The sequence below is a fragment of the Corvus cornix genome, chromosome 2, assembly GCF_000738735.6.
Source record: "Corvus cornix cornix isolate S_Up_H32 chromosome 2, ASM73873v5, whole genome shotgun sequence".
In the NCBI taxonomy this organism is placed as follows: domain Eukaryota; kingdom Metazoa; phylum Chordata; class Aves; order Passeriformes; family Corvidae; genus Corvus; species Corvus cornix.
Window position 1 is genome coordinate 39,930,352 of NC_046333.1, and position 22,182 is coordinate 39,952,533.

The following is a 22,182-nucleotide window of genomic DNA, read 5'->3' on the forward strand; positions in this document are numbered from 1 at the left end:
GCAAATGAAAGCATCCAAGGGAGATCCTGTTTTATTTGCATGCATGTGTATGTACAGCTGACACAGTCATGCACACGACTAACCGCAGGGAAATATGAGTGAACTTGAGAGATGTATGGATGCCGTGCACATGTACATACTCATGGATGTACTGGCATGCAAAAAACACCTCCTGCACATATTGCTATGGTTCAGCGTGGATATGCTGTGTTTGAGGCTTTTCGGTGGGTTTCACTCCTCAGATTGACTTGGGCAAAACAAAACCAAAGCTTCCAGGGCATTTCCCTGTCTTAAGTGGCACTGTTGAAGTACTTACACTTTCAAGAAGAATCACACCAGTTTTCACTTGAAACAACGATGAAGGGATTTCTTCATGAAAAACAAGTCCTTAGACTTGTTTTAATGAAGAACCTGCAGAGAAATTCTGATCCTTTTTAGATGGACCACCAGGTGAGCTGTAAGAGTAGTATCAATTTGCCTTGATATGTCAGGCAAGGTCTTTGAATTAATTTTTCCACAGATTCCCAGTGGAAAGCTGTCACTCCTTTAGTTAACAGTCTTGGCACAACTCAGCACAGAGTGCTCAAACCTTGTCCAGCAGCTCGTGCTGCAATTCACAGTGAGTAGACACCAACATTTAAGTGGGATTTTGCCTTTCCTGGACTTCATTCCCACTCCATGCATGGGAAATATCCTCTGCACTACAAATGCCCTCTCCTGCTTCTCAGGGAGGCAGCTTGATTTGCATCCCGCCGGACATACTGAGAGCATCGGTGCCATACAAATCAAGCTCACCTTCCCTTCCTCAACAAACACCCACAGCAGCACCTCAGAGAGTAAGAGGATCACAGACCTGTAAGCCTTTCCTAGGGAAACTACCCCTGCTTCCTGGGATGAGCAAGGACTTTCCTTGTGGAGAATTGTATCTATAGAATGTTAGCATTGTTAACTGCTAACAAGCTTAACTTCCAAGAATTTGTGGAGTCTTACCTTTGAATATGTTTTCTTCTCTACAGTAACCTGTACTTTATTATTTAAATGCATGAACTCTACAAAAATGTTTAAAAAACCCCCCAGCATTCATTGCCTGATACTGTCTTACCAGACTGCTGTTTTCTGATGCAAGAAACAGAGATCAGGTCTTCTGAATTTCCCTTTTGTTTACTACTCCAGTTACTATAATGAGTTCTAATGGCATCTCACCTCCATGACTGGGGATGTTATATGTCTTCTCCTATGGAAACAACTTCATATCCTTGATTATCTTATTATCTTCTTCTACATATTCAGTACTTCAGAGGTAAGTTTATTTTTCTTGAAGACAAGGAGAACCTGAACTGAAATGCAATGCTCCAGATGTGTGTTCATTGCAGATTTTATTCAGTGGTTTATCATGCCATTCCAACATGCTGTGTGATTATTTCCCTCCTAATAATTTTTGGTGTTTGTCATTGAAGAGCTTCCCACTGTGCCTCCAAGATGTTTTTTTCCATTTGATTACAGCCAATTTAGAGAATATCCTCATGTTCAGATGTGCCATCTGCAGCACTTTGTAATTATTCACACCCAATCTGAACTTTTTTATATCATCATCTGCCAGCTTAGAAATGTGAGAACCTTCTGTATTTCTTCACAGTTAGCTGTAGGCTGGACTGCCCTCCATAACTGTTTATAACCCACAAATGTTATCAGCTCACTATCAACTCCCTTCTGTACATCACCCAGGAATACACTGTACAGCATTGCTCCCATTCTGATTTCTGTGGGACACCTCAGAAATTTCAGTAACCATTCTCCTTCAAGCCAACACATGATTTCTTCTTACTTTTGTTTCTTATCTTTTAACCAGCAACTAATTGATAGGATGAATTTTTCTCCTCCTCAAATGCTAGCCCAGTTTCTTTCAAAACATTTGCCCTATCTAATCACAGTGATCCCTTAACACCCTATTAACTCTAGGCTCTTGCTAAAGTGGGACTCCTGTTTCTCACTTGCTTAGGAAAAAAATGCTCCCATTTGTTTTGCCCATACTATGGCTTTACATGCAATCCCACCAGAATTTATATCCTCCTATATTTTCCTTCTTTAGACTTCCCTCCTAAAGTGTAAAGACCATTTTTAAAACAAATCTCATTTACTCTTGTTTAGCTTGTTTAACTCTTTTTCCAGGTGTGGAAGTAGAGGGACACCCTTTTTAAAATCGATTTAGATTCATTCCGAGACTCCACTGCACATCTAAACATGCTGCAAGACTCCATGACACCTTCAAGTGTTTCGGCCTCCAGCTGCTCCTTTTCCTTTTTTTGCTTTCTAATGCTTACGATTTGCCCCTTTCAAGCTGAAAAACAAACGTGGTAGATTTTCTGCATGGCATCTATTTGGTAAACAAAAATTCTGTTCTCTTCTTTTCTCCCTGGGAAGACCAGAACATGGATCACCATATCTTCATGTTCATACTCAACCCCTGAAATTTATTGAAATTGCAGTGCAAAATCTTGCTACCAAAGACTTAAGAATATAATGTACATTAACAGTGAAGATATCTGTATTTCATAGTGTACCAAACTGAGAATAAATTAAAACATAAAGCCTAAGCCTTAATATACACAGACCAAATGCACTACCACAGCTCTTACCCACAGAGCACAATAACACTAGAAAATTAGCAGAGAAAAATCACCATTAGTTTTAAGAAAAAACTAATGTTGAGAGAGTTATCTTTCACCACTTAGAAACAAAAATAGGGATGTTTTCTATAAGAAAATCAGGGTAGAGAAATTAATCACATTTAAGCTATTAAGCCCCAGCTCTACTTTTCCTGAAACATCTTAACTGAAAAGAAAAAAAAATCACTGTGTTATGTATGTCCCTTTGTATTTTCTATCATATGCTATCTCCTGTGAATAAGGAAACACTCATTTCCTCTCATCTGTATTTACATGCTTAAAGTATCACAGATAAAAATATACCAAATTACTCATTTCTCAGCAAAATTGGTTTTGCAAATGAAATAACTCCTTGTTTAACTTTATCAAAGTTTAAAAGTTTGTGCCATTGACTTCAAAGGGCAGCAGGTAGGCTTTTCTAGAGACAGTAGTTTTGGAAAGAAAGGTGTGAAGTAAACACAATAAAAACAAGCATCTTCTTTTCTTGGAACCATCCCTCCAAAGCATTTCTACAGAGTAATGCTTAAATTAGTTTAAATTTGTTTGGGTCAGAATTTAAAGATGTAGAGCCAGAAGTTCAGCTGTGGTAAAACTGTACCAGCTCTAGATCCTGTCTCATGTATCAAGTAATAAGGTAGAAAACCAGAAAATCTAAAGATAAATTATTTATATTTTTGTTAGTTAGTTCTGGAAAAGGGGGTTATTTTTGAAAATGTTGCTTCAAATCAATTTAAAACCTGCCAAGTGTTTTTAAAGTGTTTTAAAACTGACCAGATTTTCTTAAATGTTGTGTAAATAATTTTGTCCAAATGTTCTGACGAAATTCCTGCATTCAGCTGTGAATAAACAACACCAAATTCTTGATTGTTAGTACCTCTAGCTTAGAGCCATCTTTTAGCTAGTTCTCCCTGTTTTTTCCAAAAGTAGCATATTAACTGGGATCCTAAGTATTGCTTGGGGAACACAGCAGTAGAAATGAGACCAAGTTTACTCTGAAGGAAATTTCAGAGAAATTAGGGGAATTACATCAGGAAGTAATTTTGCTCAGCCTACACAGAGACACTACATATCTTGTTAAGTAGTTTGTTACATTGCCAGTACAGTATAACATTTTATCTGCTGTCTTCAGATTCAGATGTGTATTTAACCCTACTGCTTTTGCGTCCTGCAGGAGGCCATACAGCGCTTGGGAGGCTGGGGTAGATATTCAGATAGAGCTTGGAAACAAGAAAGTACAAAGTGCCAACTAAGGAGGATGTGTAATCAACAACTGCCTCTCCTTAGAAAATAAAACTTTTATTAAGGGAGTTGGTGGCAGGGACGGAAATATCAGACAGCGGATATTTTATGGACAGACTGTGCCCTTTACAAACATTAACATTGTCTCAATTTGCCAAAAACTGCTCATGGAGATATGCAAACAGCTAAGTTGGTCACAAGGACTCACCCTACAAAGAGGACAAAAAAGTGCAAAGATGATATAAAAAGTTGACTCCATGTCCATTTAAAAAAGAAGTCCTTTTTTTTTCCTGTTCTCTCACTTGCTTTGAAACAAATTTTAGCTATTTTTTTTTTAACAGTGTGCTGAAAAAAGCAAGATAAACAATCTTCTGCCCTCGTAACAGAACTGTAACAGAAATAATGGATAAACTAGTGGGAGAGATTAATCTGGAGGGTTTTTAAAATTTTTTAAGGCTGACCTTTAGCACTTTTTCTTGCAAAGCAGCATTTTATACATTTTTTAATCCACCCTTCTGTAATACATATTCCAATGTCAGTTAGACTGGATCTATGGGGACCCAGAGACAAGCATCATTTTATTATGGTAATAAAGGACAAGAGAAATACATTCTTGTGAATTTGTTCCCTTTGAAAACTTTATCTATGAAAAGAGAAAAACACTGTGTTTTTAAAGACAGCAGAGATTTAAAATATCCATTTCATATGCAAGGCTGAGTTTAACCACATGTGGACTTTCTATTTTCCCAAATGCTTAGCCACAAAATCATACAAAAACACATATATCCTAACACACAATAGAATATACCTAGCCTGTACATTCATTTATTTCCTTCACTTTTTTTTAAAGGCTGATCCCTAAAAAATAGACGTTACATTTAGTTATGAACTAATATACAGCTTAAACCCACCAGATTTATTTATTTTTTTAATTATCACTAGTGGTACTCTAGTTTGAACAGCATACTAAGCTTGCTGGTGCCTTCTTGCCGTACTCCCCAGTGCCAAGGTCACCTGCCTGGAGCTCATACAAGGCAGTAAGTGGTGTTAAGATGAAAACCCACCACATGCCCCCAGCTTACCTCTCTTCGATGTCCTGAGGAGTAGTTCCTCCAGGTTGCCTCCTCCCAAGCACTGCTGGAACGCCCTCCAAGAGGTTAACCAAGCATCAGTCCCTTACACTCTGCCCACACTGTGCCCCTTTCCCGTCGTGGCAGGCAGCCCACCAGCTGCTCACCTTGCACCCATGGGTGAGACATGCCCTTCAGGGACCCTCCACTCCTGGACCTCTCACAGCCCACTTCATCATCGCTCCTCTCTTCTACATCGCGAGCACTGAACAAACCAAGAGTGCTTCGGCACTGGACAGATTTCTTATCAATAAATTACTCTGCTTTACATGGTTCAAATTTAAGCTTTTATTTGGTTTTTAAATTAAAAAAATAAATTTCATTATTAAATAGTGGAATGGGTCTAAACTAATGTTTACATATTAATTCACTTGCTTTAGGGTACCACCAGAGAAATAATTGAAGTATACCACCTGGACAAAACTTTCTGTCAGAAAGCTCAACAGTGGCATAATTCAGATAAACAGGAAAAAAAAAAGCCCCAAAAGTCTTAATGTTTACAATGAATGTTAGAAGTAAACCTCTGGTTCTAGCGTCATCCGACTCTAGTTTCCATCACAAAGGCAGTCATTGTATTCAGAATACTATACCACAGTGCTAATGTCATCGGCTTCATCTGGTTTCTTTTGCCTGCTTGGCAGGGATTTCAAGTACTCAAGGTGCCTCCTTGCATCCTCCTGGTTCTGCCGGACGTAGTAAACTACGTATGAGATCACCATGGTGAACCAGCCAAACATGGTGACCAGCATGGCGTAGTCAGTAGTCTTTTTCGGGAGGTTGCAGAGGTCGGCGTCGTTGGCAGCGTTGAGGAAGGGTCTCCCCGCGTGCTCGTCCAGCACAGAGGTCTTGCAGATGACGTTGTTGGCCGTCTCGTGGTTGGAGGCCATGCTCCGCAGCACCTGCTGCAGCGTGCAGTCACAGTGCCAGGGGTTGTTGGCGATTCTGGCCCTGGCCTTTAGGTTGTTGAAAGCGTTTTTGTGCACGCTTTTAATCCGGTTGTCGGACAAATCCAGAGTCTGCAAGGTTTCTGCCACCCCTTTAAAGGCATGTTCATCTATAAACTCAATCCCATTTTTTGATAAATTGAGGACTCTCAGTTGGTGCAAGTCCTTAAAAATTTCGTTGGGGATAGATGTTATCTGATTGGAGTCCAAATAAAGTAAGACTGTTTCTGGAGGAAGATCTCTGGGTATTTCCTTGAGGTTTGCATTGCTACAGCTGACGTTCAGACCTCCGGAGTGGGAACAGAGGCAGCCTTTTGGGCACATACTGGCAGAATGAAAGCACAGTATCATGAGGACAAAACTTTGTAAGAGCAGACACATGGAGAGGGAACGAGTTAACCACAGGTCTACCAAATGCATGCTGGGCTGTCAGCATAATCACGCGACCATTTCTCATTCAGCCAACAGGGTGGGAAAAGGCTCGGCAAAGCTGAAACATGGCTTCATTTTCTTCGGTGGGATTAGTAAAAACTGGTTACTAACACGTGGGCTTCCTCATGGTCAATACACTTCTTAGAAGCACGCCTACAGAGAAGAAGGAAAAAAGTTCTTTATACCATAAACTCCAATCCTAACTCTGTTTTCATTAAAAAAATAGAAATAAAAAGATGTTAAAGGGAAATGCCACACTAATTAAATGATCTATTATCTTAGGTAACTCCTATTAGCATTAATCTGAGTTTAGTGCATAAATCCCCAGGACATTTTTAAGAGGACAGACTACACTTACAACAAATTGCAGAGGTTTGGTCTTTAATACTTATTAGAGAAGGCACTGGTTTGCTTTTATCACAGACTCTTCTAAAACAGCTGTAAAACTAAATTGCATTTTTCCTTGCTGAAGTAGAAGATGCATTGATAGGAGCTAAGACTTGTATCTCCAGCAACAATGACAGCTTAAGTGAGGAATTTCTGGTGGTTAATGTGAACTTCTCTCAAAATAATTTATGCTATTTTAAGTCCAAGTCAAAGTACCTCAGCAAGGAAATATTTTTACTCTATCAAGGAACAAAAATCAGGTAAACCAAATGCTACTGCAAGACACCACAGTCATTCATCTCCTTGTCTGTCTCCCCCTCCTTCTCTTTTGCTTAAGGATGCTGGATTTCTTGTACGTCCCAGCATTTTGTGAGACCCACAGACATAATTTTGACTTCCATTTTTTTTGAAAATTTTGTTTTCATGTAACAAAGAGAAAAAGCAATGGGAGAATTGCCAAAAACTCACATACCCCACCCTCCAAAACAAGTAAAACTCATGAAACATATAGGAGCCAAACATTAAAATGTCTTATTAACGGCATGTCATTGGCTAATAGCACATATGAAAAATACTGTTTCTGCTTCTCCCCCCTCAAGCTGGCTTTAAAATAGCAAACATCCAGAAGCTTTTCCATTTTCTCCTTTAACTGGAACACAAATACAGAAGTCTGAAATGCTGACCTATATGGTTTCAAAGACAACCCTTCCCGCCCCCCCCATTATGGTAAACTATGAATTTCTAACAACAACAGGTCCATTTGTTTTCATGTACATGCTCTCTGTCTTTGTAGAAGCTCAGATATGTGTAGCCTTCAGGTTGTATTTACATATAAATGAATTATGTTTTTTTCTAAATCCACACTGTAGTCCACTGAACAAGAAAATCTCTGCACGGAGGAGATGTGTGATTTTACATGAAAAGGAAGAAATTGCATTGCAATCACTTTTTTGCTTGCAAAACTGACATACCAACTGCAGCTGCTGACACACTGCAGTAATATGGATCAGATGTGTCAAGCAATAATTTCAAACTCATAGCTCAAGTTATATTTAACCCTTTTTGCTGAGGCTCAGTATGTCAGTTACCCCACAGGAAAAGAAAAATAAAACAACCCAAACCAGACTTAACAGCATGTACATTACTTGTGATTACTCCACGGCTTGGGAATGGCAAAAGCTCCGCATACTCTCACTGCAACTACCGCAGAGAGTAGTGTATCACCACTAATCTTCAACTTACCTATTGTTCAAATCAGTGATTGCCCAAGAACCTAAACAGAAAGCTTACACTTGGATTCCATAAAACTTCTACTCTGAAATTAAAATGAAATGTAATTGTTAGCAATGAGATATTATGAAGTTAACCCTGGAAACATGAAAATATTTAGAAGGGAACCAAGCAGAGCATGAAAAGCTCCCTTTGAGGAGAGAGAAGTGAGGTAGCACCTCCAAAGTCAACAAAATCCTTCATGACCTCTATGGAAAAAACAAGGTTTACATGAAAGAGACCTGTTGCAGTGGGTGCAGCCTTCCCATTTCTCCCTTTGGCTCTTTGTTCATTGCAGTGCCTGCTCTTCAGACCAGACAGAAATCGGCTATCAAAGGAGATAAGCTCCAGAAGTTGTTTTTTCCCAGCCTGCCCAGAAGCGCTAAGTACTTGCTAAAATGTGCAGCCCATTCAGAGGCCAAGCTGGAGCTGGCAGCTGCTCCCCCTGGCACTCGGTGCTGGCAATCTGCTGCTCCCTCCAGCAGCCCTGGGTGCTGTGGCAGGACAGCCTGTCCCTTGGAAAAACAGCCACCTATTTTCTTTTCCCTTCATGTTCACGTGTCTCACTACTGTGCTGCTGCACCAAAAGAGTAGATGAGGGGTCCAGCTCATCACCACAGAATGAGCATCATCTCATCACCTACTTCTTGTACACAGTGGCTTCCCACTGCCGACACTGGAGTACTACTGCAGGAAGAGACTGGGGGAGAAAGAGCAAAGACCTGAAGTAGTCTCGGGTGCTTAATTTTATAGAATCATAAAATTCATACTGTTCTCATCACAGTGTGACAAATAAGTATCAAATTTGCTTCATTACAGGCTTAAAAAACCCTGTCAACCTGTAATTACAGCATGGACTCTGCTGAGTTCTCCACAATACTGTTATGCCACCAAAGATCATGTATCAAAGAGGCCCCAAGCACCAAAGACAATGTGGAACAACCTCATCCCACTGGAGACAAATGAAACTATTTAGTGTATTAATGTGTTTAGAGTGGAAGAAGTAGAGCCATTACAGACTAAGCAGGATAGTGTTTAATGAAGCAATGCCTCTTCTAAAGGCCTAACTAAGCAAATGAACATAGAGAGGAGAAAATCTCACAATGTTTTAAGATGTTAGATAGAGCAAATACAAATTTAAACCTGTAATTAACAACCCAGTCAACAAAACTTGTCTGAATAAGAACAAAGCTCAGCAAATTCCCAGTAAATCAACCAGAAGAAACCCAATGGGACTGAGCATCAGTCAGGGTAAACAGAGCTTTGTTTGCTTCAGAATATCCAATCCAAGGGATATCTGAGATTTAGGTTTCAACAATAAACTTATAACAAGAACTTTCTTTACTTCTAATGACTGCAAAAAAATAAAAGAAAACTAGGATCTACATATTTCTAATGCAAATAGGAAGATCTGTGGCTTCTTGAGCTGTATCTAATTTCCTCTGCTTGGAACACAATAAATAAAGAAGGTGTCAAAGTTGGAACAAACATAAGAGAGATATACCAGACAGAAACACCAATGATTACAGACAAAGGGATGAAAGACACAGAATTAAAATAAATATATGAATTAATTATAAATCTGCAAATAAAGAAAAAAAATAAAAATAAATTAAAAAGTGAATGAAGGCACAGGGAAATGACAGCAATACCAGGAACGCTGGTAGCAGCATGGTATAAAAAGGCTTTTTGTGTACATTTCTAAAATACAAGTACAAACATAGAATACCTAATGCCAAGTCAAATATTGCAGGGGAATAATATGGAAGATTGCACAGAAGAGTTCTTTACAGTCTTGCAATTTAAACAGGTTTCCAAGGCTTCCTCTTCTCAAGCTCCCCCAAGACCATTCACTCAGTGCTAACATCCAACGATGTAAGAAAATGTACAAATCCTGAAATCCCCAGGGAAAGCACATTGCTTTTAATACACAGTGAGATTTCTACCGAGCTTCAGGTATCAGGTACTTGCAAGTGTTTGTCTTTACTGCAAACAAGGCGCAGAGACTTAGCTCCTGAATGCAACACTACTAAATTATCTATTTGATTAATAACTTCTCGCACAAGAAACTAGTGATGGAAGGAAGCATTAGTGCTTCCAACTACCGATACAGAAAGTGGGCCCGAAGTCACACAGAAAGCCCAGGACAAGACTGCCTGCAATATTAATTTATGCTGTTTTGTCTTCAGAGAAAGATATAGGAGGATAGGAAATCCTATAACCATCACACAGAACAGCTGAAAAATGACACAGACTGAGACGTTTTGTTGTTTAGGACAATACTAAGACAATAAAAGGTGCATAAAAAGAGAATCGATAATATACGTATAAATAAAGATGTCTGACTAGGGGAAGGGGTTTCTACTGTGGTGTAGAGACTTTCAGAGTCCACACGGCAGCTTTGGTCATTACTCAAGTATTCATACATCCCCTCCCTTCATAAAATGTGAGAATGGAACAGCTACCAAATCCTTGCACTTGAGGGCCAGCCACTTCTCTCAAATGACTCTAAAGCAGAGACTACAATCAACCTTGAGAGGTTTTCTGCCTATAGTATTTTGAACACACACACAACCACCTCAGCCCTCAGGTGACATCAGCAGAGCCACTTGTTGATGACACACTTCCTGCAAATTTGTATGTTTCAGATGTGAGAAAGGGATTTACTCCCTCTTTGTTCATCAGATGCCCTCTCCACACATTGTGTATCTACATTTTATTAGGGTCCTTCAAAGATTACCTTCTAGCATTACAAACATTACCTGTGACAGTCAAGTATCTTTGTTCAAGTTGCTCCAATATGACAACGCTTCTAAGTGGAATTTCAACTGAGTTCTCAGACAGTGTCAGGTGAACTCCCAAACATTTCTGTTGAGGAAAAATCAAGACCACCACCCTTCTCCTGACAGCTCTTCATCAAGCGAGATCTCACATGATAAAGACAAAGCCATGATCCAAAGTATTTAATATGGAAGTCTTTATGGGAAGATTCCTGTTGTAAATCACAGAATGAGGGCCACAAATTAAGTCTGTAGAACTGGGTCCAACAGGCGCATGCCAGCATAAGAGCCCCCAAACTCACACACAGCATCCTCATTCATTTTGCCTGCTTGTCAAACACTGATGGGAAGAATAAGCAGCAGCTCTCTGCTGTCAGTAGCACCCTGGCCTTCACCAGATTACAGGTTGTAAGGACTCCTCAGTGACAAGAGAGTTGCAGTTATAATTCACAAACAAGAAAAAATGGGAAAATGGAAAAAGATCTCATCCTAAAAGCATCTTCATTCCATAAGCTGACAAGTACAGGCATTGTGCAGAACACACCCTCCTAGCAATAAAAACTGGATAAATATTGCAGATATTTTGGAAGATATTCTTTTGCTCTTTCTGTGGGATACAGTATTATGGGATTCTGAGGAAAAAAAGACTGAAGGTGCTGTGGCATCAAGCTGCAGCTAAAGCACAGTCCTGAAAGTGAGAGAGCATAGCTGGCAGCCTACAAACCTAGAGAGTTTTATGTGGCTTCTAGGGTCAGAAAGTCTGGCTACAAAGGGTTTTTACTGCTGATCTCTTATGTCAAGTGATACTTCCATCTCATGCACGATCACTTCTGCAGATCCCACAATTAATAACAATAATAAATTATGTCTTCACTGGCATTCGAGCAACTACACCATCCTCTAGCACGTGCAAAAAGGGCTGCACACAGCACAGATGTCTCACTGTGAAGGAAATGCAGTGATAGCAACTCCATTTTCCCTACCAATAACATAAGGTACTAGAATAATGTCTCCTCTTCAAAGCTGGATCCACTGATGAAAAAGATTGCATCTATTACTCCAGCAATGTCAAAGGGGTCACAGCTAACTACTAATACTCGGCAACTGCACACACAGTTTGTACTTAAGGTTACTGAAGGCTCCATGATGAGAAAGGAATTTCTTGTTATTGTCGCTTATGCGCTCAAACAAGGAGGCAAGATCAGAACAGGGAAAAGGAAGAAGCCAACGGATCAACCACAGGGGGTGAGCTGTTGGCTGCATCATGACTGTACTCAATCTGTCTGGTCTGTCACTTTTCAACCACCAGAAAAATTGGAAAAAAATATGTACAACCACCTTCCCAAGAATGTGGATCATAAGGACTTATGCACAATTCACCTGCTAAGGCTTACCATGTTTCTGAGGATGTACCACTGTAAAGCTTAAGTGACCTCGCTACTAGCTTTAGGCACAGTACCCAGAGAAGCCCTCATTTGAAAATGGATCCCAAATGGCACCGCAGAGCTCCACACTCCTTGGAATCACAGAGTCCACAACAAACATCACTGTGTCCTCTGTTAATACTGAAGGCATCCCTCAGAAAAACCGCTGACCCTCCATATCAGAGATGCACTGCACATGTCAGGGTGCCTCCCATCCTCCTCCCGTACAGCCCATACAATTCATATATGAACCCAGAGACAGCTCCTATTTCTGTGGGCAGCTCTACTGCCTTCAAAAGAAGCTATCAGCTCCCAGTAAGACCTCAAGAGATCCCTGAAAATCAGCTCAACTTTTCAAGCCTGGTCTAAGTAAAGTCCCACCCTTCAGAGTAACAACTTTCTTGCGTGCCAGCATCGGAATTTTGATACAGAATTAGAAAAGTCCAGGAAATAAGACTCCTACAGGGCTCTTTGTTTAGACATCTTTAAAGCAAACTTGCACTTTGAATAAATATTAAAATTTTATAACTAAAAATCCATTAAATGAAGCACTGTAAAAAGATCATTATTTTAACTGACTTCCAGAAAATTACTGAGATGTTTTATAGCTTTGAAAGACCTGACATTATTATAACTTTTTTCCCTCCTTTAAGACATTGACTATGTTGGTTTATAGAAAAGATGCCCATTGATAAATCTAGTTTTCTATTTTCTATTAAAACAGGTCTTAACTTTGCCATATTAAATATTTTTGGCTTACATCAGGTTTAGCAATCTAACCATTGAAATAGAAAATACGCCCCTTTCTAATACATTGTTTCCCATGAGTTCCGCTTCCTCTAATGCCAGTCTGCTTGTTACAAAACGCACACACACCCCCCACCTTACTATCCCACATCCATAGAGCTGTATTTTATGACTTTTTACTCCTCTTTTTTTCCCCATTGTCATAAAAAAACACATACTACTTTGTCTCTAAAAATATTACCTTGCAATTAGTATTGACAAGACAGCCATCACATGGAGATTATAGGCTAAAATTAACAGGTGATTATCCAACATGAAAAGTCCAGTTTGCTGGAGGACTGAGGACGGGACAATTTTACATGAACCCAAACAAAGAGATTTTCCACCACTACTCCCAAACAATTGCTAATGGCATATTTAAGAAGAGTTAAATCAGAAAAGATATCTAGAGAAAGAACTATTTTTATATATATATCCTACCCTTAATGAATCTTACACTACTGGTAAACACAGACCTCCCAGTAAGCTGCACACTGGGCTGTCCTGTGCACCTGTGTGCCAGGTCTGAGAGCAGCTGAACCTCTGGAGGCCAACAGAGTCTGTGCACATTGGGGAAAAACCTCCATGAAAATCCTGCCTGGCTCCACCAACATCTGCAGGCTGAATCAGCCCACAAATGTTAAAAACTCAAGAAGATTGATGTAAAAATAAGAAGTTGCAGGTTTTTTTCACTTCCCTATGGATATATAATAAAACTACAGCACGGCAATGTGACTGACTGACTGAGTGGGTACTGAGCTGCAAAGTGATGACACTTGTGACCTGGAGCTGGGCAGGAGCTGCAGGACCCAAAGGAGAACACAACAGCCACTTCTGACCTCTGTGCTGTCTGTGTACTACAGAACAACAAAATTTCATGGGTACCAAGTGAATTCCTGTAAAAAAATAATACAATCCTTTAAAACAATGCCACTTGTGTACTGTCAGCACACCACGGCCAAGGGCAATCTCACTAGCTGCACAGACGGACTCTGAGCCAGGCAACTCAACCTTCTCCATGGCTCCAGGACAACATGAGGAAATTCCATTTAGCAGATGAAACAAGAACTTGGTTTGGAGTCCCAGGACAACCTGTGTCTTTCACGCATCTCTCCCTGTCGCCCCTCAGTCGTGGAGGCCTGGCTGCCTCACAGCTCAGCTACCTTGAAGGTAGGCAGTTAACATGCTATGAAGCACCAAACCAGAGAGGTGCCACGAGCTGCTTGCAAGGTGCCCGGTGATTTAAATTCCCAGATGAAAATCTCCACCAGCGGAAAAGTTCCAGGATTTCAGAACATGGCAAGATGAAAAATCCTAAAGCAGTAAAAAGAGAAATTAATAGAAGCCAACGGCAAATGAGGTTGGGAAAAAGGGGTGCAAAAGATCACTGATTCTATGAATAATTGAAATGTCGTGATTAATCAGTGTGAGCCTGAACTTACACTACATAATGGATTAATTATCTAATAAAACATCAAATGTACTCAACCTATAATATCCTCCCCTATTCTCAGAATGCCAATCAACATTTTGTTCCCAAAAAACTTCCAGTATAGGCATCTATATATAACTGCTCATGGCAAACCACTTCCAGTTGTAGAAGCAAAGTGTGTAGGTAAAGGTTTATAGATCCTGAGCTATGAATGGCCTCCCTTGACTGTCACAGAGTAATAAAATGGTTGAGGAGAGCCAAATGAACATTTTAAGCTATAATTACTTTCTGATTGTGAGATCACTGAATGTATCACTCCTTATTACAGATTAACATCTTAATTATACTGTGTGGGCAAATGAATCAGCACTTTAAGACTGATGGGTTGGGTTCATGTTAAAAAATGTATCTGACTTTTTATCCTTTTCACGTCAAGTCAGGAATGATTTCATAACTCTCAGCTGAAAAATAATCGTGTAAAGCTTAGCAGATATAATGACAGAAAAATATTACCAATCATCTCCTAACTTTCCTATGATGCTTTGCTCTTGGAAGTCTTCTGTGGCAACATATTTCTTGGAATGAAATTTGGCAACTTGCTGGAAATTAAAGAAACAGCTATTGGGGATGCTGTTAGACCTCCTTCTTTTGAGCCTTAACAAAGATTGAATCACTTGCTTTTTAGAAGGTATTCAGTGCTGCCTAATTTTCCTTGTTATCTCCTGCATCCTCTTCATCTGACATAGACTACAGAAGGCTCCTGTCCCTTCCCTGAGCAATACCCTGATGGGAAATATAAAAAGCATTTTGTATGCACATCTATGCCATTTGAAAAAGCAAAGAAAACATTACATACGCTCACAGTGCATAAGTAGTGGCAACATAAAGCAGGTTAAAAATGAAAGGCATAAGATATAAGATACATTATAATCTTTGACTTCATTTATCACTATATTTGGAGGAAATTGTCTTGACAACCTATAGAAGAAATGAACAAAGGCTCAAGTTATGCCAGTTACTGCAAACACATCTGCAAAAAGATTTTTTTACCACTATATAAGAACATGAAGAACCACAGTACAGATGCTAAAGGAAAATGCTCCAACACACACAAATGACTACTTGTGAAGAGTTCTCCAAAGCCACATCATTTGTTTCTAGATTATTAGTGTGCTTTAGAGTAAAAAACATTTTTAAGAGTTTGGGATTACATTCTACCAAGTCTCAGTCACATTTTCTGAGAAAACATCAACAACCATTCTGTTTGGCAAGAAAATCCTTTCCAATTGCAGCTGAGTCAATCCTCCATATGATCTATAGTAGAAAAAAAAATATACTCTGAAAGCTTAAAATAACCTGAAGTGGAAATACTTCATCTTCCTTGGGTAAAGAGATCCAGACTAAAGTGTTTTCTGAAGTCTGGTTATGAAGAGAATACCTAGGAACCTTTCATGAATAAGCAATGCAGTAGATTTTCAAGAAATCTGATATAATCCAATGGAAAATGTTTTCATCATAAAACATCAATTTCACAATATTTGCCGATTTATTTTTCTCCCATATTACAAAATCAGAGTGAAACAGACAAGTGCCCAGTTGGAGCCATACTCTTTCCAGTAGCTAATGATGGACGCTCCTTCAACTTAATTTGGCAGAATCTATCAGATCAGAGAAAATGTTGTCTTGATCTCAAGATAATTACACTGATTACCTCAATGATTACCAGCATAATCAGTGGCAAGTCTTGCAATTTAATCTTGATAACTGCATCTGGTGACTGCAGATGGTGTCCTTGCCCAGTTGAAAATCTCATTCTATTTTTGCAAAGTGTAAATCTAACCCCTGGTAACAAAACTGTGTTATCAGAAACTGATAGGCCTTTAAGGAACCACCTTGCAAAGATAAGCAAGATTAGGACCACTTAGAGACCTTTCTTCCACTTTTAAGGGCACTTATTTGGTTCTGTGTACTGTGATCTTTAGGGTCATTTGAGGTTCATCCAAATGCTCCTGCAACTTAGTAGAGGAGAGAAGCTGTAATTAGGCTGCGGAGGCTGTGCTGAGAATAAAGTCAGCAGGGCAGAAATAAGTGTGCAAACCTGAGGGGACCGCTCAGCAAGGAGCATGCTTGGGGCTCTGCAAAGCTGCCATCAGTTGCCCAAACCAGCAGCAAGACAGCTGCTGGCAGCAGACACCTGGGCACCAGGGAGTCCTGCAACAGAGGTGCTGCAGACTCCAAAGTAAGATGGGGAGAAGGAGAACGAAGCAGAGCACTGCTGAAAGTTGCTTTATCCAGCTGACACTCTGTCACAGAGGAGGTTCCCAGGAACTACAACGGGTCACCACAGATGAAACCATTTCTTAGGTTAGACAGTTCAACAGGAAATACAGATTTGAGCAGAGGAATTACCACAGTGACAGTTCAGCACCAGTTTCACAAACGCTTGCTTTTAACTGGGTCTACATTATCCTGTTGTGTTAAACCCCAGGAAACCAAGGCTGTTTCTCTCCTTGCACGACTGCCCAGTGACACAAACATAGAGCAGTAATCCATTGCACAAGGAATTTGCAAGGAAAGAAGCCAGTAGAAGCTATTACTAAAATGAAGCAACCTGAATAATAGTAATACACAAGATGAGATGAGAAAGAAAAAGAACATAATTCCAGAGCAATTACTCTGAAATAATCTTAAAGAGGAGAAAAACCCCACAAGATAAACTATGGGGAATTATAAGGTAGAATTGGGTTGTGAGCTGTAAAACCTGCCTGCAGAGACACATGGCAGCACAAAGGAGCACATGGCAGCACACAGAGGCTTGTCTCCACCAGACCCTGGCGGGAGGAGGTGTCATGTGGCAGAGCCCTACATTGAGGAGCCTGCCGGGAGCTGACAGATGGGTGAGCAGCGAGTGACCACCCATAGAAGGACTCTGAGAAAGTGTGCTGCTGATGTGGCAACATGGGATAGGGCACGCCATACAAGGAAATGCTGTGCCTTAGAAAAGTGTATAAAACCAACTCACTCCTTTGAATAAACGATTCAGATTCCCTGGCGGTCTGGGTCAGAGATTCAATCGCTCACAATAAACTAGCAAAAGGGGACAGCAGTTAAAATATAGTACCTCAGCAGTTATTAATTCAGCTCCTTGTGCTTTGAAATACACTCGCTATATATTAACAGGACCTTAAAGAAGCATGCAGAAGTAGAGAACTCATTTAGAAAAATGAAAGAAAAATAGAATGTGTACCAGCATATAAAAGAAACCAAGTTTGAAACTTCCAATTAAAAGCTCTAAACTTAAAAGTGAATGTTTAACACCACAAAACCACAACCTTCTACAAATGAAATTGTGACCTATCAACACAATTTAGAAAATAGCAAAAGAGACAAGTATAGAATAATTATGAGATCAATAAGCAATTAAGCAACTTTAAAAGACATTTGAGTGACCTTCCAGAATCAAGCGACACACTGAGTTAACTACAAGCCATTTAGGCTTGCCAAAGAAACTGGCTGATCAGTGATGCTGGTTTTGCTGTGCCAATGGGTATTACACCTGCACACTGCCACTTGCATAATGAGAGAGCCAAGAGCACATCTACAACACCACACGTACACAAAATGTAATTCCCATTTCTGCACCAAAGGTGTCAAGCAAAGGTATCATAAATGTCTACTGTATCAAACCACCCACCACAAAAAACACATCCCCACTTTTAATATTTCAATCCATGAGCAGCTTCAAATAACTGTAATTTCTTTTTCATCAGCTTCCCAGAGAAACTTACCTCTTTTTTTTTTTTTTTTAATCCTAATAATAGATTTTCTTTCTATATTTAGATATCATTATAACTCTAAAAGCTCAACATGTGGTATTCTGGAATAGTAAGACACAGGGCTTTTGTACTTCCATGAAAAGCGAGATCACCAGGTTCCCATCAGGACCCCCACTTTTAGCTCTGCTGGCAGCTACTACCATTAGAAGCTGAGCAAAAAAACTACCCTAAGTACATCTTCTCTAGCCCTGTTTCAGATGAGGATCTCCCAAGCAAGCAAAATCTAACAGTGTAAAGCTTCAGTGCCATTTTGTGCTGGCAGCACTTCCCTAATTAAGAATTTAAGGCCAGATGGAGCCATTAGATCATCTAATCTGACCCCCTGCCTACCACATGACGTGTCATTTTACCAGTAAACCTCATATTGAACCCAAAAAATTTAGGTCAGACTGAAGCACGTCTGAACTGAGAAGACTTCTGTGTGCCCAGGACAGTACCTTTTGTGCCCACTGTTCTTGCACCATCCTGTATCAACATCCACCATAAGAGTCAAACTACTCTAGCAGACATATCTGCTCCACCATGATCCAGACACCAAGCAAGACCATCTGTTTTCAAAAGAAAGGCTGTATTGAAAGACAGTGTTCCACTGTTCATCATAAACAGTTGCATGTTACCACTTCTCCAAATGAAAGTCAGACAAACTGGCTATTTTCTAATCTGCTGGTGGGTTACATCAGGCCCTCAGCTGCCATTAAAGAACTTCTCAAATTACATGTGTTACATCTAAGCAACAATCAGCATGTTTTCATTTTGAAATAAGTGCTCTGGAGCATCCCCAAGGCTTCCCAGGAAGTCAGGTAATTTATTTATTTAATTTTTTTAAACCATGTAGTACTTTTCCAAAGTAATAAAAAACTTGCAGTGTAAGTTTCTCTTCTGAGGACATACAATGATAGCAAGTCGTTATTACAACTTGAGGTTGCAGGCTGAAATTCTTTAAGGGTTTTCTGACCCTTACTCAGCAAAAATCTTCAGCCTGTTTGCAACTCATCAGCTTGCTGAGAGGCAAGCAACCCTTCAGTGTTCACGGTGCTGAAATAAAAGTTATCACCAATTGCTAAATGAAAGGAACAGCTCTAAAGAAAAAAGAAATCTGCTTTTCTCAGTGTAAATAAATACCAGCCTTTATCAGACATGGAATCCAGCTGTGCAAAAAAACCCAAAAAACAAGGCACAGCTGCTCGTCACTGAGTGTGCAGAGATTTTCCAGTCAGTCAGTCGCTTTTCCCAAGCAGAAAACAAAAGGAAGGAAGAGCCAAAAGAAAGTGTTGCAATGACTACCTCCAAGAGGAGAACAAACCCTTGAGGTCACATTTATTCTAAGGGAAAAGAGGTCTTTATCAGCAGCATTAGAGCACAACAGGAACAGTCCGAAACTTGGTTCAATAAAACCGTTCTTTTAAAGACAAGAACACATCAGGTCTTTGTGTGTCCCCTCTGAGGTTATACAGCCAAGTTGACTTTGGCAGACCTAGCTGATACAAAAAGCAGGAGTTGTGAAGGAAAAAAAAAATCTTGATTACCTGGGCAATGATCCAATAAGCAAGACACTCGAGGCTGCAAGTTCACAGCTGAAGAAGCTCAGGTAGAAATAATTTGTAGCAAATTAAGTTAGGTCATGATAATGAAATTTAAAGATGTGTGGGACATGATTTATTTTACTAAGGCTTGTTGAAAAGTGAAACTCAAGCAGAGCTAACAGGAAGGCTTATTTAACTCTGGTTACAGTTGGTACTGGCACTGAGATAAACTTGACATACTTGGAATGGGAAAGAGAATATAAGAATAGGATTTTTAAAAAAACTTTTTAACACCGTTTTTCCACATTGCAGGAGAAAGCAGGGCAAATTCGCTCCTGTGAATCACTGCTGCTTGTTTCCCAATTTTAAAACATCCTGGCACACAGCCCTCAGTGGCAAATGCAGTGGAAATAGCTGATCGCAAGGGCTGGGAAAGAATGGATAACAACATCTGCACTGCAAAGGCCCTGCCACCAAGGAGCAGGAGGGAGGATGGAAAAACCTAATTGGAAAAGGTCTCACAGGAGGTGCAGTCCCCTTGTAGGTCACTGGAAAGCAGCACTAAAGGCAGGAGGGATGCTGTCAGCGTTGAGGGCTCCGCAAGTTACCTCAACAGGTTATCTGGCGGCAGCCTGGGCTTTGGCTTCACTCGGCAACAGATGAGGTGCCATTATGTCCTCAACTGTCCCTCCTACCACCCATGTCTCTCACGCTGTGAAAAACACCAGGTGAAAGGGAAAAAAGTCACTATAATGGATGAGTGCAGCAGTTTGCAGGAGCAAGGAGGGAGAGAGTAATGAAAAAGTGTTAATATTAAAGTAATAAAGCTTGTGGCCATTTTTCAGTCTGAAATGCACAAGACCATAAAACAATGCTTAAAGGCACTCACTTCTGTTCCAAACCACCTGCACGCTAAGGCACCCTGCTATTAGCACATAAGTTGTTTACTACCAGTCTTATTTCAGTCAGACTCCAGGAGAGCCATAAAGTTGAATTTTTTCACTCAGTACAGGAGTCCAAGTGGCCTCAGGTTTTCCTTGGTGTGCCAAGCCCCAGTGTGTCATCTGTGATCCCTGCCCAGTCACTAACCCACTCATTTCTAGTAAAATGTATAAAAGTCAAATCAAAGCAAAGGGAATCTGTGCCTGGCACGTGGCACACATACACCCTCCTTCTTCCCTGCTTCTCCTCAAGTTCCTGAAGCAACAGCTACTCTCAGTGAGGTGTGTTGAGCACAACTATGATGGTGGCTTTATCTGCCAGTAAGCGTCACTTGTGTCACACTTTCCTTAAATGGTCTGGGCACTGGTTGGTAAAACAAGACTTCTATTTACTCTCCTGAAACAATTTCTTAAAAAAAAAAAGAGTAATGGAGAAGTAATGAAACATAATGGCAAAACATAATGGATATTCTTTTGAAATTAAGACATTTTTTATCTGTTTGCTTTATTTGTCACTTGCCTCTTTTTTGTTTGTTTCTTTGGTTTGCCCTTTTGTTTGCCCCAAATAAAAGCATATGAATTCAAAGCAACTCACTCACTTTTTTCCTCTGTCAGAAGCAAACATTAGGGTTTAGGGACTCTTCATAGAGATGGCCCAGCTACAAAGAAAGTCTTTGTCTCAGTGGGAGGACTACTAATTCAAGGACAAAAAGACAGAGACTAGAAAAGCAGTGGTACCTACAGGAAAGTTTAAGGCTAACAGATGAGCCCGTGGAATTGCAGGAAGAGCAAAGAAGACAGAAAACCAGAAGTTACTCTCAGGGCTGTGCACTCACCATGAAGGGAGGAAGCCAGATGTGGGAGTTTCACATGAGAGACCACATTGGCTCACAAGCCGATGGGTGAACTCCTTACAACCTGGAGCTCAGCGAAACTGCCAAGCCTTAGCAAGTTCTATAAATTATACCATCTTTCTGGGACTACATGACAAACCATGAAACAGCCCACCAGCAGCAGCATCAACATTCTATTGAGTAACACAATAGAGAGAGATGCAGTGGTATGGTGAATGTCATCTTTCCCCATATTTACACATCTTCACAGAGAAGGAGTCAATAATGAAAAGCACCCTGTTAACTGTCCTCCTTTTTTCAAAGGCACCTTTACCTCTTATGCATTCCATTCCCACATCTAAATGCAAGTCAAGAGTCCAGGACATCCAAAGAAGTCCGAATGGCCTAAACAACACTGTTACCGAGTCCCAGGCTACATACTATGAAGAACAGCAAAACAAAGAGTAAACCAAACTGTATCACTTGAGAGTAGCATTTCCAAATCTTTTTCCTTATGTTTCCCATCACGGGAAACATTATCTTATTCTCCTTTCCTTAGT

At 40.2% G+C, this 22,182-nt stretch overlaps 1 protein-coding gene across 5 annotated transcripts in view; it reads right to left on the reverse strand.

The window, feature by feature from the left end:
* Positions 1-5,299: 5,299 nt before the first annotated feature.
* The window catches only part of LRRC3B (leucine rich repeat containing 3B), a 51,794-nt gene continuing 34,911 nt past the window's right edge, over positions 5,300-22,182 (reverse strand). For 4 of the 5 annotated variants that reach the window (XM_039549563.1, XM_039549561.1, XM_039549562.1 and 1 more), the window contains exon 2: positions 5,300-6,564. In XM_039549563.1, coding sequence (XP_039405497.1) covers positions 5,620-6,399 — 780 coding nt within the window. In that variant the 5' untranslated portion in view covers positions 6,400-6,564 and the 3' untranslated portion in view covers positions 5,300-5,619. Of the gene's footprint in view, positions 6,565-8,040; positions 13,888-22,182 lie in introns of those variants that run through there. The other variant, XM_019285854.3, reaches the window with a different exon arrangement.